Raw genomic sequence first — 13,735 nt, forward strand, 5'->3', positions numbered from 1 at the left:
AATTAGCGCATTTCTTTTAAAGCATTGAGAATCGTGTTTTGAAACTATTCTCAAAAACTTTTCTGATTACAAGCAAAAGCATGTTTTAAAGAAAATCCCTATGCTGCGTGTTTCCTTTATTACGCTTTAATTTACACTAACAATAGCTTTTCCAAAAGTCCCGAGCTTTTTCTATATCCTTTTGCTTCATAACTAACGAGCCATGGCAGTGTATAATTAACTGTGCATTTTAAACCTTTAAGGCGAAAATGTATATCTTTAACTTTCCTTTCAAGCCTATCGCACTTTACCATAATATTACCAGATATTTATGAGCTTTCATAGTAGTGGAATGAAATGTGCGCCTTCACAAATCACATTTACTTTCATTTGCACCTCCCAGACTAAATTTGTCATCTTTTTTCGGCAAGGAATTTTGATTAGCGAAGAAAAATTAATAAGCAATTGGCGTTAAGATATTTTGTTACATTTTTAGCAATAACATATTTTATAGTGATGTACAATTAATGTTTTTGAAATAATTACTTTTAATGAATTGCAATCCGTCAGTAAAGTATTTTCATCCGAACTTAATTATTACTTTGGTACAAAGTTATTTTTTGTTTATCGATGAATGTAGACAGTTTTATATTTTTGCTGAAAGAGCGTGGAATTTTAAATGTTTCTTAGAAAGTTGTATGCCATTACGACGGTTAATTTTTACAAGTAGTCTGTAATATAGGTCGTCCTAACAAGGTTAATATTAATAGCAAGCAATACTTGAAGCATTGGGCCACTTTCGGTTGTCATCTTGACGTCAAGCCTACTAGCCTGGGTGACGTATCTGGAGCGCTGGCGGCGCCGTGGTCAACACTATCTCTGAACTGCGCCTCCGTCAAGTTCAAATTACAACGCAACAAAAAAGCAATTACGTGCAATATACCATGAAACAAGATAATCGCGGGCTACGTTATTACCTTTCAAAGTAAACTATAACATTGAAAGATCGCTACTTTTATTAGGTCAAGATATCTCAATAAAAGTGCTATGTGTAGTTTTGGAAATATTTCGTGGAATAAAGTTATCCACTATGGAGAAAGTATTCAAGTATTCCTGTATTACATGTTAAGTTACATCAGTGTACTAATATTTCAGAGTAATAACATTACTTCATAAGTTAAAGTTATCTAAATTAGAGCATTAAAACTTACACCATGGTAGCGTTAAGGCTTGACGCATTAACAAGATAAGATTTAACTGCCCGATTATGTTTAATCATAAATATCTTTATGTTTCCTGTGAGTAATTAACGCTCCTTTTACATTTTCACTGAAACGCACATTTAGAATGATTAAATGTTGTTTTACAATCAAATAAACACTGAACGTATTTATTTCCGTTTCCTCAGTCAATTACAAGCTGTTATGCGCCTTATTCGGCATCCAAGATTACCATTAAAAAGCGGAACATGGGACATATGGACCGGTTGGGTAGACTAAGGCCCAGAACAGACGGTGAAATGCAACTGCAACGAAACTGCAACTGCTAGTTACTTTTCAGTTGCATCTAAGTTTCTGCCATAGCGTCCGTTGAGAAACCACACATGACGCGCGTTTCAACCCGGTTTCAAACTGGTCGCGTCATGTGTGGTCTATCAACGGACGCTATGGCAGAAACTTAGATGTAACTCAAAAGTAACTAGCAGTTGCAGTTTCGTTGCAGTTGCATTTCACCGTCTGTTCTGGGCCTTATTGTGACAAGTGGTTTAGGACACAGTAGCACCAATCATTAGGGGGAAAAGTTGATGCGACGTGAGACCGTAAACCCGTCTGTGTGGAAAGCCTGGCCCGTGACGAGTCGATACGCGATATGTCACACCATAAGTGCGAATTAAGTGGACGCGGAAAATATACCTTCCTGTTAACTGTTACCAAGTTACTATGTTAAGAAACTAGTGTTAAGATTTAATTTCGATTAGTTTTACTGATTAGCTGGCGCCTGTGAAATTTCTTCACGCTTAAATCAAATATCTATCTATACCTCTAAGGGTTCTCTTATCTCTCTGTTTTATTAGTTCCACTTTCTATCTGTGACCATAATGGAGCTAAGGAATATTATTTATTGTGTGAGTTTCGTTTTTATTGTTATTTTAAGCTGACGCGTTTAAGTCTTTNATGTCTTTAGTATGAAAGTGTTGAGTAAGTAGAGTTCACGACTTTTACTGCATCAAACGAGCAAAAGCTTTAAAAATAATAATAAAAAAGCTGTAGAATATCATACATTGACCAAATCACTCGTAATTACCTAGTGTGTTTTATGAATGAATAGGTAATTCTTAAGCAACGGAACCCAATTCCAAAGGTCGAGTAATGAAATATTACATATAATTATTGATTAATGACGATTGATTGTCATCGGATGACTCGTGCATTTGTAAAATATTAAAGGGTAATTGTATGGAAATTATTCGAATTATGTGTGCAGATGTCATACGGCGCCGGCGAATTATTGAGATAGCTTTCATTGATAAGTTTTTGAAAAGTTTGATTTCTGGGTAAGATAATATTATGCTGAGTACAAAATTAAATAGAGCTTATGTAAGTTTAAATTTTTTGAGAACATAGCGTTACAGCTACTTCTATAAATTATTATTTCGGCAACTTTACTGATTTGCGACACCTCTATTAATAGAATTAAACGAATGTTTGATCAGCGAAAAAACTTTCTGTTACCGAACTGATAAAAAACGGTTATGTAATAAAATGAAAGATCGATCGGCTAATTATACCGCGAAGGCTGCGCCCGCGCCGCGCAGGCCGCGCGACAATCGCACGCCGCTAACGAAAGTTACCGGATTTTGTGCACTTCCAATGCCAAGTGCGGCGAAGAAAGCGAGCTGCCCAGCTTCCAAGCGAAGCATCTTTAATACTGTCATCTCGCTCTCGCGGCTTAGGAGTGGACATGTAAAAGAGGGACCACGTGTGCTTAAAAGAGAAAGTGGGCCACGTTACGTTTCTCGGTACCATTAACACGGGCATTGAACGTAAACGTCAACGGATAGCATCTTTGGTTCCACGACGATGGGATTTCGATGTTATTGTCTTGTTATTTAGGCGCAATTTGGCTGCGGCGTGTTGATGATGGATTCGTACTGCGAACTTGGGCGGGTAGCCATTGATGCGGAGATGCAGAATTCGGAGAGCAACGAACTGTGGGCGCAGAGAAAGTGTTGTGGCGTAACCTTGAGCCTGTGTCGCTCTTCATCGAATCACCTAATCGATACGTCACTGCACAATGTAGTACGCAAGTGTAGGAGTACGCTCGTAATCAATTACATTAGCGGGTAGTCGCCTAATAATTACGTATGCACAATTTATATACGTGCTTCTGTATATGGAAGCTAATGGCCAGCGACCTCATATTACACTTATTATATCACTTCTTATTAATAGAGGCTCTTGTTTGAATTGGAGTGATGAGTGGTTTAACAGTGACAGTTTTAATTATTAACATAATTATTATGTGAACAAAAAAGAAATTACAAAATAAATGTGAGAATTAGTGACCATTAAGATAAAAAGATATAGCCTAACTCACTATGTAACAGCCAAAAGTAGCTGCATCCTTTTATCGACATGTGATAGCTTTGTGCGGTACGTGATGTGAAAAACAATGGTGAAAATTCGGCACATTTTAAGTAGAATCAAGAATTTGGTTGGTGTTAGCAGATCAATCGGCCATTCACCTCCATTCGCATTCTTCGTTTTCTAAAATATTTGCCAAGCCAAAACACTGCTGGCAATCGTTGATCGAAAAGAAAATGTGCTAAAGAATATAGTTTCACTTTAACAAAACTAACATTAAATCAATTTAAGAAGCCATTACATTGTTTATTAATAGCTAACTTGCGATATAATTGCATGGGAATTCTGCTAATCTGAGAGGGGCAGCTCTATTGATTCAACAAGTGAAAACGCGTGCACAACAATAAAATTCGTTGTTCATTTACTGAACGAAAGCTATTAAGACGTATTCAATGGCTCATTTCGCGTCGTCTCCGATTAATTTAAAGCTCGCATTGCTGAATTATTGTACGATAAATTATTGTCTTCTTTAGGAATTGCACAATAGCCAGATTACTTTAATAACCCATTCACATCTGATGAAAGATACAGCTAGTTGCATTTGTCTTTGTCTTCCATTGGAAGTTAGTTTTCAATTAATCTTGAAAATAAAGGAACTAACAAAAGACAACCCTCACTTAACTCATTATTATTTCCGGACTGAACATTATGCAAGAAGTCAAATTATCTAGAAAAACCCATCCGCTCATTTGGTTTAGGATCATTAGAAGGCAAAGCTCACTTCCGCTGACACTGTTCCCGCCCCCCGAAAGTCTTGTTACTCTGTTGGATTGCCACGCCTTTAATGGATTTTGACTTATTAAGGCAATCTTAAAACGATAAGTGATCTCATTCGATTATTTCTAAACTATACAAGATATCGAAAAACTCGTTACTAATCCTGAAAGTGCTTCACAAGCTCTATCCAACGGTACCAATACTAGGTTACAGAATTAACTGGATCTATCCGAAAATTTAATGTTTATTGCTCCCATACTAAATGTATGCCAGCCAAACAATAGAAGTATTAATTTTTTTTATTAAATAATAAACACTTAAAATGAACTCGTAAATTGCATTCTTATTTAAAACTATTCGTGGAAAACATTGGTTTTAGGCTTTCCTTGCTATAATATTAACAAGACATGAGTGCCATGACTGTGGCTGTACTAAATGTATGGAAGCTGGAAACATTGAATTTTCGAATGGATCCAGTTTATTTTGTAACCTATTATTGATATCGTTGGATAGAGCTCGTAAAGCACTTTCAGAATCAGTAATCAGTTTTTCGATATCTTGTATAGTTTAGAAATAATCGAGTGAGATCACTTAACGTTTCCACCCTGTATACGCTTCTGCAATAACTTGTAATAGAACGCGCGCATGTGATCCTTTCATGAAACCACCATTAAGGGTGACGATTGTTTTTTATTAATCAAGGCGATATCAGTTTAATATTCAAGGAACAGGAATAATTTTCAAAGAAGAGCAAATGTGGAAGTATGGATGTTACATAAATACATGTAAATTCAAATTAACATCGGCTCATAATTGAACATTGGTGAGGAGGTACATTACATGCAACTTTACTTAAAGTTTTTACCTGGTATGCAAAATACTTATACAGGAAACTACATAGCAAAGTCTAGGAAACGGATAAATATTACCTTAAATATGTACCTAAATAAATACTTGTTTAAAAGACTTCTGATATAAAAAAAAACACGTACTTACCATAGTTGAAAAAGATCCTCTTCAAAACTCAAGCCGAAATCAAATCTTGCATCGTAGTCGTGTGCAAACCACCGGGCAGGTGGCCATCCATTCCCATCACTTCACCACGTGTAATATTCAGAATGAAAGACTTGTGGGCATCATCTGCGTGATACTTTTTCTTGCTCGTTGTTTTCTGTACACAAAGCAATGCCGTTTGCGGCTGGCTTGATTAAACTATATCTAGGTTACATCTACGATCGTTGATGGTTATCTCATTTTCATACTAATACTCGTTCCACTCCAAATGCAAGGTTGGCTCACGTTTATTATAAAATGTGTGTACATTGTCTCTGCTATTATCATTTCAGTTTGAAGAAGTTAGAATTAAAATCATAACGTTGTTAAAAAATCTCGGCTAAAAATAATACGTACCTACTAACTTAAATGAACGTAACGATAAAACTGGAAAACAACTTACAAAAACGAAAACGATTCGACTAACGAAATACTGAAAAATGGGATGTGGAAAACATATAAATACGGAAATGTCACTATTTTGGCATAAAAGTTATCTAGAGTCATAAAGCCACGTAATGCAGATAATATCATACCTAGTAAAGTCAACGACTGCTTAATTTTAACTGTAATGGACTTGTCGGGACCAATAAGAGGTTTATAATATTTCAGTCAAAAGTGAAAATTATAAAATAATTACTCAAACACATGCCATCACGAGCGAAGTTGCCAATGGATCAAAAATACCCACTAAAAACTGCAATAGTTATACATAGTGTTTAAGTCACAACTTTCCTCTGTCTGCGTGGAAGAATTCCTAAACTTAATTAAGTATCCGAGAAGATAATAGCTACTTGTGCTTGTTACAGTTAAGTAGATGTCATTATACAGCTGATCTAATTTCTATCTTGGCTCAGATAATAATTGCAAAAAATGCACCCAAGATAATTCTTGCAAAAACGCTGTCAGCCTCTAAATATTGATCACATTGACTTGCAAATTGTAGTTTAGCGATAGACAGAAAACGAAAGTTTTCAACAAAGTTACAACTCACGTTGGTTTTTGTCGATCATCTCGTGTGAAATCTGTGCATGGCTTTTTATGAATTTTAAATGATTTAAAGAGTCCCACGATCGGTGCATTGGATTCACGTTAGGTGTAAATGCCCCTCAGCGAATGTCTCATCGGTTAATTAAATAGAGATTTCTCGTTCATTGTTTAGTTTCAGAATTATGCGAAAATGCTTTCAACACAACTTTTACAATAATTTAATATACTTCAACTGTTGTAAATAAACATTTCTTTACAACATCGACGCAACGTTTTTCTTTACATGTAAATGCATTAGGCAGTATCTCACCAATAATTTTATTATTGGAAAATTTGTATCTCCCTACAGCTTTCTACAAAATGAAACTGAGTTTACCGATTAACTTCTACGTCAAAAACTCAAGAGAGAAAGCCAGTCAAATTATTTTTAGTAGATTTTCTAGATGGTCAATAACAAATGTTTTCGCTGTTTCAGCAAAGTGATTAAATAAACTTCTGAGCAAAAATTTATTATATTATCAGTAATTGGAGCTGCTTTCACTGGACGTTGATCAATGAGCTCTTAATTTGATGATGTCGTCTATTCTTCAGCTGAGGAACGAGTGATGAGCATTTTGACAGAGCAATTAACAAACTAAACGAGAGCTCGCAAATAATGGGCTGGTTAGTGTGTAGGACGAAACTTGTTATTGAGACGTCAAACTTGGTACTAGCCCGTCGATCATGGAGGCTAACAATTTTAATTATTTCCTAACGGACAATTAAAAACTCGAGAACAAATGATTTTAACAAATATTAATTACAGCTAGGCCCTCCCAAAAGAAAGTAAGTCTTAGTCACAGTAATTAAAACTTACTAGGAAATAAACCAGGTTAAGTCAAACCCACGAATGTTAAGTCCTCCGAGACAAAGGATATGCTATCTGAAGACTTCATGAATTTTATCCTACCAAAGTAATATAGAAAAGTATACAGAGTCAGAGATATGCAAATTCCAGGAAAATGAGAGATAGATTTATTTTGATTAAACTGTAAGAACCCGCGCTGCCATTTATTTACAGTTATTGGATAGGTAATGCAATCACCGCGTTATTCAAATGCAACTGTACAATTGATTAAATAAACATACATTAAATAACAGTTGCACATGTATATTGATAAGTTAATGAGCAAAGACGAACGAAAGTGATTTTTTATGGGCGCGGCGCGACTTGGCTGAAGGCTGTAGGCTGTAAGGGCTAGCGGAACACCCATTGAGCTGTTACAATGTTTATGGTTATGGATATATTTTATCGAGCCACTCTGTTGTCCCACATTCGTCGCGTTTCTTCGCGAGCGCTTAATTGAACGCGGCCGGCACCTACTACAGTCTATTATTATAATATCGCCGCAGATTACAGAAAATAGAAAATGCCCGAGGGCCCGCTTTCTTGCGGGCAACCAGGCTAGTTACAGGCAGGTGGCCGCGACCGCTCACAAAAAATCAATCTGGACTTGATACGAGCTATTTCTAATTTCAACGTATGAAGGTACGGTTTATTTATTCGTAACAGTATGGTTCCATTGAATGAATATTGTTATTAAACTAGAACATCGTCTCAATGAGATGCGGACGCAGCGCACGGCCGATTATTTTTGTTACGGAATGAGACGTGGAATCATATCTAACGGTGTTGAGACAGTCGAGCATATTCTTGCATCGACAGACGAGAGTTCGTGCTTTCTAACCAGCGAGCGATCGAGTGTCTGGAGTGAAATCGCCAGAAGCCTCGCCGCCAGCGCCGCGCCCGCGCCGATAGCGTGCACACGTCGCGCATAATATGAATCGAATCTTTTTCTAAGTAAAGAAAGTAAAAAAAATAACTCGTTCGTAGACTTCTAGAACGTCGATGAACTTGTGCATCAGAAGCTATCTGTGTTATAGCCGTAGACGCGGTATTGATAATGTAATTAAGTAATCATTAAAAATAGACCCTCGATCCATTAAAAACAATCCGCAGATCTTACGGTATCGACTATTATTTTTATTAAAGGCCCAAATCGTTCCGAAAAAGCCGTTTAACCCAAATAATTTAAATACAATACATATCCTCAATCGCAACTGCAATAATGGTATTCAATTTGCAATGCACTTATAAAGGCGACCTTGCACATAATAAGGTGAAGGCCGCGCGCGGTTTCCTCTCGACGCAACGGGAGCGGCGCGTGCAGTGAAAGATGCGGCCGGTGCAGTTCCGGCGCTGCACTCGGTCAGTGGGTCAGCCCCACTCGCGCAGGTGGGGCCCCCAGAGCGGGGGGGCCGGTGTGCAGTGCCCCCCGTGGTAGCCGCTGAGATGGTCGGGTCCGCGCCCGCGCGCTTCTAGCGCCCATGACCCACCGCCCGCGCCGGGCCCATGCTAGTGCTCACATACGTGTTTTGGTTGCAGGCCGCTGACTGACATTGGACTGTGACTATGAAGAGGACCAGGATACTGCTGGCGATCGCGACGCTCCTGTTACAGGTTGGTTCGGTTTTAAATTATTTTTTATTTTTAAAATGATCAATCAAATTCTTATTGAATTAAAACTGAATGAGTAGTGCAAATATTTTTTTCTAATTACGACGAGTGATGACTCAAGATTTTTTTTTGCTAATAGAGCAAATAAAGCATTTTTTGCAGCTTGCATGTGGACAATTTTTTTCTTTAATTCCGATAGTAAAGTGGTGACTTAACAGTATTCCGTGCAGTGATTGAATCATAGCAATGATGATGATAATAGGCATAACGCGGGTTTGTGGGGCTGCGTGCGTTGGGATACCGTTCCGAGTCGGACGCAGCGGCCACGGGTAATAGCGCCCCTAACTGACCAGCGGAATGACACAACACTTTTCGATAAATTAACCACAATCATAAAGACAATATTTAAAAACATATCACCAGTAATTATATTAACAATTAACTGTCACGCATGACCAATTTCACGACTGCTTGTAAATTCGGAAACGGAATTGATCATTTATAAATGAATTTTATAAAATAGGAATTCATTTTAATTGGTTTTAATTACAGAATTAAAATTAATCAAGTGAAAAGTATCATCTATTTCCTCTGCGTCCAATTTAGTTTTATCAGTTTAGAATCATATATTACATAGCCAATAATAACATAGACGTGATTATACCGTGTAAGAATTAACAAGTCATATTTCAGCGTCAACACACAACAGTATCTTAAACTTTTGAAACAAGGCTGCGTATGTTCCTCCAGAAAATAAGTGATGTTTTATGATGCAGAGAGTAATTTGTACGGCCGAGTAAGCTTGTTATTGTACACAAATTAGAACCCACAGTGTTTGTGATAGAGGTGTTATTAGATCGGTGTGTGGAGATGCAGTGGCGTGCGCTGCAGCCCACCGCTCGCTCTTGAATAATTCAGCTTTTTCCGCTCATGTTCGCGGCAACTAGGCTAATGATTCCGTTAGCACATCCACAAAACACCGGACTATCGGCGGCTAACTGCGTATGCTTATTTATCCAATTTCTAGAGACATCAATTCTTTAAATGGAAATAGAGCAAGTACTGAACGCTGGCCGTAACGCGATGGGAGAAGTTTTAACTTTTGAAAAAAGTAACCGAAAGCGTCCGAGCTTACTGTAGTTTTATTTATCGTGGTAAAATACATTACTATCGTTTAAAATGACAACCTATGTTTCAATCGTCTTATCTTTTCTTAACTCCCGAAATGAAAAATGAAAAAAAAATGTCATTTATTCTAATTTTGGGTTTTAATAATCTTCAAAACTGTATGGAAAATGTAAAATGTCAACTTTCCTTGTTATCTTTTGGTCGAAGATACGAAACTGAGATACACACAATTTGCATAAGCCAAACGTTTCGTTTCGCGGCGCGGAGTCGTCGACCGTCGAAATACCCTTCAAGAACACTTTCACTATGGTTTCGCATCTTTCCACGCTCTGACGCAATTGCCATGCCCAATTTCTTGAGTGACATCACTTAGAAATTCTCCAATAATATTTAATATTACTGTTAGAAATAACTTTTAATTTAATCATTAATTTATTATTTGAAAAACGTTCTAACATAGATTCTATATCAACTTAACAAAATGTCAAAGTTAGGCATCATTAGGAGACCTAAAACGGCTCTAGTCTTATAGCATGATAAATAATTAAATCAAAAACAAGTGAACTTCAGAAAAGCGTCACATAAAATGAAATTGTAATCGACAGACTGAAACATGCAATAAAAATAGTTCACAATAAAACGCGTAAAACGTTGATGCGTAAAATTACTCTACAATAATTTTCAAAAAAACTGCGAATCTATTTACAAAAATCTTTACAATAAACAACAATGCACACTTTCATTGAAGACACAAAGCGTAATAGTGTCGTAACTTTGGTACTGCCCAACTCTTTCCATTGAATTCGCGTCATTGTGCTCGCTATCGATAAAGGCATTCGATTCTTACCACTATTACGTTAGAGTCGTGTCGATATTCATCACGATTAGATCACCATCGGTTAATTTAATCAATCAGTGTCAGCGTCTGACTGACTCGTTAGCGATTATTCGCACTCGTTATATCTACTTATAAGTTATCTTGCCTATATTTAGACTGATTGCTAACGAACATAATTAATAATTAGAAGAACCGTACGAGATGACACTTTCTATGTAATATTGTGAGCTGTATGTATTAATAATAAGTTTACAGGATTATTACTGTAACTACGGGATCGAGATGATTTATTTTACTGGTTTTTTGAGCGACTGCGTGAATAGGCTCTCTGTTCTACACACAATTAGCGCAGCCAGCCATGGGCAGAAGTCACTCTACCAGAAATAAATAACAAGAAAAGGGTTTCAAAAATGATCGACGGAAAGATAACACGATTATGACTAAAGCCGTTTTTAGACATAAAGGTAAACGTATCGGGTTGAAAAAAAAATGAAAATGAAATATTTTATTACTTGCGTTAGTGAAACATCTGATGTGGAATTGTGTAAAGCAATCGTTATCATTTGACAGTTCATAAGGTACGATTATTCTGTCAAACGCTTTGTTTAACCGACTTTATCGTACGTTATGAACTGTCAAATGATTAAGATTGCTTTACACAATTCCACCTCTGATTTTAATTGAACTTATTGTACAGCAGACTGCACAGTGCACTGCAAGATAGAGCCGTAGTTAGTAAAAAGGGCAAGCTAAATAAACCGTTCAAAGAAAGATAGATGGAGAAGCCTACGTTGCAAAACCTTTACAAAGTTATACCACTGCATAGAGTCCATAAACCAAACAAAACTTTCAACGAACAGTGACAACATTGCGTTATGCATTCAAATATTTATCAAATTCCAGTTCAAAATCAACTGGTGCAATGTCGAAGTTGTACTAACTCATCAGTAAGACACAACTTCACTAATTCGTGTTAGAAAGTGCTTGTATTGTCAAAGAAAGTGTAAACGGACACTTTCATTTGAGTTGTCGATACTCTATTGTAATTACTCGGATAATCGGAAGAATCGATCTGTTCTGCAAGCTATGGGCGCTGAATGAGCAGTTATAGTTAATTTATACAAGTAAAAGTTTCATTAACTTCTCATCATTGTTTAAGTAATAATTTACATAGTTAAAGAGAGTAAAACATAAAAAATCTAAACTTTAAATCGAATCGAAATAATAGAATTAAAGATTATAATTAATCAGAGAAAAAACATCCTCTTTGATCGATTGCTATTCTAGATTTACACGGAAATATACATAGTTACTATGTAAGGGCTTCATAAACATGTGCTCACAAATGGTCAAAAGTTGAACTAGCTCCCATACGTCATGCAATGCTTTCCCATCCCAAGGGAAAGTGTTCGACCGTGCCCTTCGCGCGCAGTTCAAGTTCAAGACTATGCGCCGATCGCGAGATAAACGCGCGACGTACCGTACCAACCAGTGATCGATTACGTTCCGATTACCGCGCATTCTGACCCGTGCTCAACGCATGTAATTATTTTTAATGCCGATTTTCACTTGTCTCGACCATTTGTCAAAAGCGTGCCCATAACTTTAACCAGCATCACCATCATTAACCATTAAATACTTGCTTTCCCACGTAAGACAATCGTTTAAACGTTAAGTATACTCAAAACACAAATTAAGTTGCTCTATTCCCTCTATTTTTAGAATAAGGGCCAGTTTAAATCGCACATGAGAAAATCTAAAAACATAAACAATGTAAGATAGAATCTACCGTGTAAACGAGACTTTTTATCTAATTCGCTAGCAGTTAGAGTCTGTATGACTACAAACAATGATCGCAAATCTCGAAACGTGATTGTAAATCTGAAATGACTGTCACGTTTCATAAAGCAGTCATTAGTGCATGTGGGGCAGGTTAGTTACTGCGTAGGAAAGCTCTTAGCACAATTAAGAGCATCAGAGCAGATGCAGGCATGCAGGTCGCGATGCACGCACTCGGGCACACTTCCCACGTCCCGCCAGCAACAATAGTGCGCATCTTGTGGGACATGTTTCGAATACTGCAACCAAGTGCACCGATCACATCCCGGAAGTTATTGTTATGAATGCTGAGACGATGACATTGATGGCGCCATTTTGTAGCAATATTACCATCTCAGATGTCAAGCGGAAAGCCGCAAATGATCTGGATATCCGAATAAAATGTCATAACCATATCTTACTACTGACACAAGTTTTTAAATTGTAAAAATGACTAACTATTTTATAAATAGTTTTTACTGAGTCGTTGAAGTCTTTTCTATCAAGATTGTTATGTAGAAGTCCTCAAGCTATGAGATATTAAGATGTCATATCAAGAATTTCCTACAAATAACTTTTTTTTCAATATTTTGACAGTGACATCTTTTGTAGGATCTTGATTTTTTATGTATATCCGGCACAGTAAGATTACATGCGCCTTGTTAGATGAGCTATCAAGATTAATAGCTTGAGTGTACAAAGAAGTTAATAAATATTTGTGTGTATAGAAGTGAAACGAAAATTCCTAACGGGCAAGCCATTTTCTAAAGGACCTTTGAATCAGCAGATTATCAAAAACATAAATAACCTCGACCTTGTTAGGATTCGCAAACACCTTGGAACGCAAACAAAAATCCGGTTCCACCAATTTCACGTTCATATGAACAACTTTCATCTGCGTTGTACCAATTTTCGTAGTGTAGGTATAAGGTGTAAGTGGACAGGTTTCTTTAAAGAAGCCATTTATTTCATGGGTTATGTAACCACGCACTTTTACTTATAATATGATGTGGACCGAATTCGTTTGAATCTTGTTTTATGAATCAACCGTGAGAATGTCTTGCTACGCTT

The 13,735-nt window shown here is 36.9% G+C and overlaps 1 protein-coding gene across 3 annotated transcripts in view; it reads left to right on the forward strand.

Annotated features, from left to right (window-relative positions):
* Positions 1-13,735, forward strand: part of dyl (transmembrane protein dusky-like) — a 32,449-nt gene that overhangs the window by 13,100 nt on the left and 5,614 nt on the right. For all 3 annotated transcript variants that reach the window (XM_028300360.1, XM_028300361.1, XM_028300362.1), the window contains exon 3: positions 8,809-8,883. In XM_028300360.1, the coding sequence (XP_028156161.1) occupies positions 8,836-8,883 (48 nt within the window). In that variant the 5' untranslated portion in view covers positions 8,809-8,835. The remainder of the gene's footprint in view (positions 1-8,808; positions 8,884-13,735) is intronic.

Source organism: Ostrinia furnacalis, unplaced genomic scaffold (assembly GCF_004193835.3).
Source record: "Ostrinia furnacalis isolate ACB-3 unplaced genomic scaffold, ASM419383v2 OfSCF0710, whole genome shotgun sequence".
NCBI classification, from domain to species: Eukaryota; Metazoa; Arthropoda; class Insecta; order Lepidoptera; family Crambidae; genus Ostrinia; species Ostrinia furnacalis.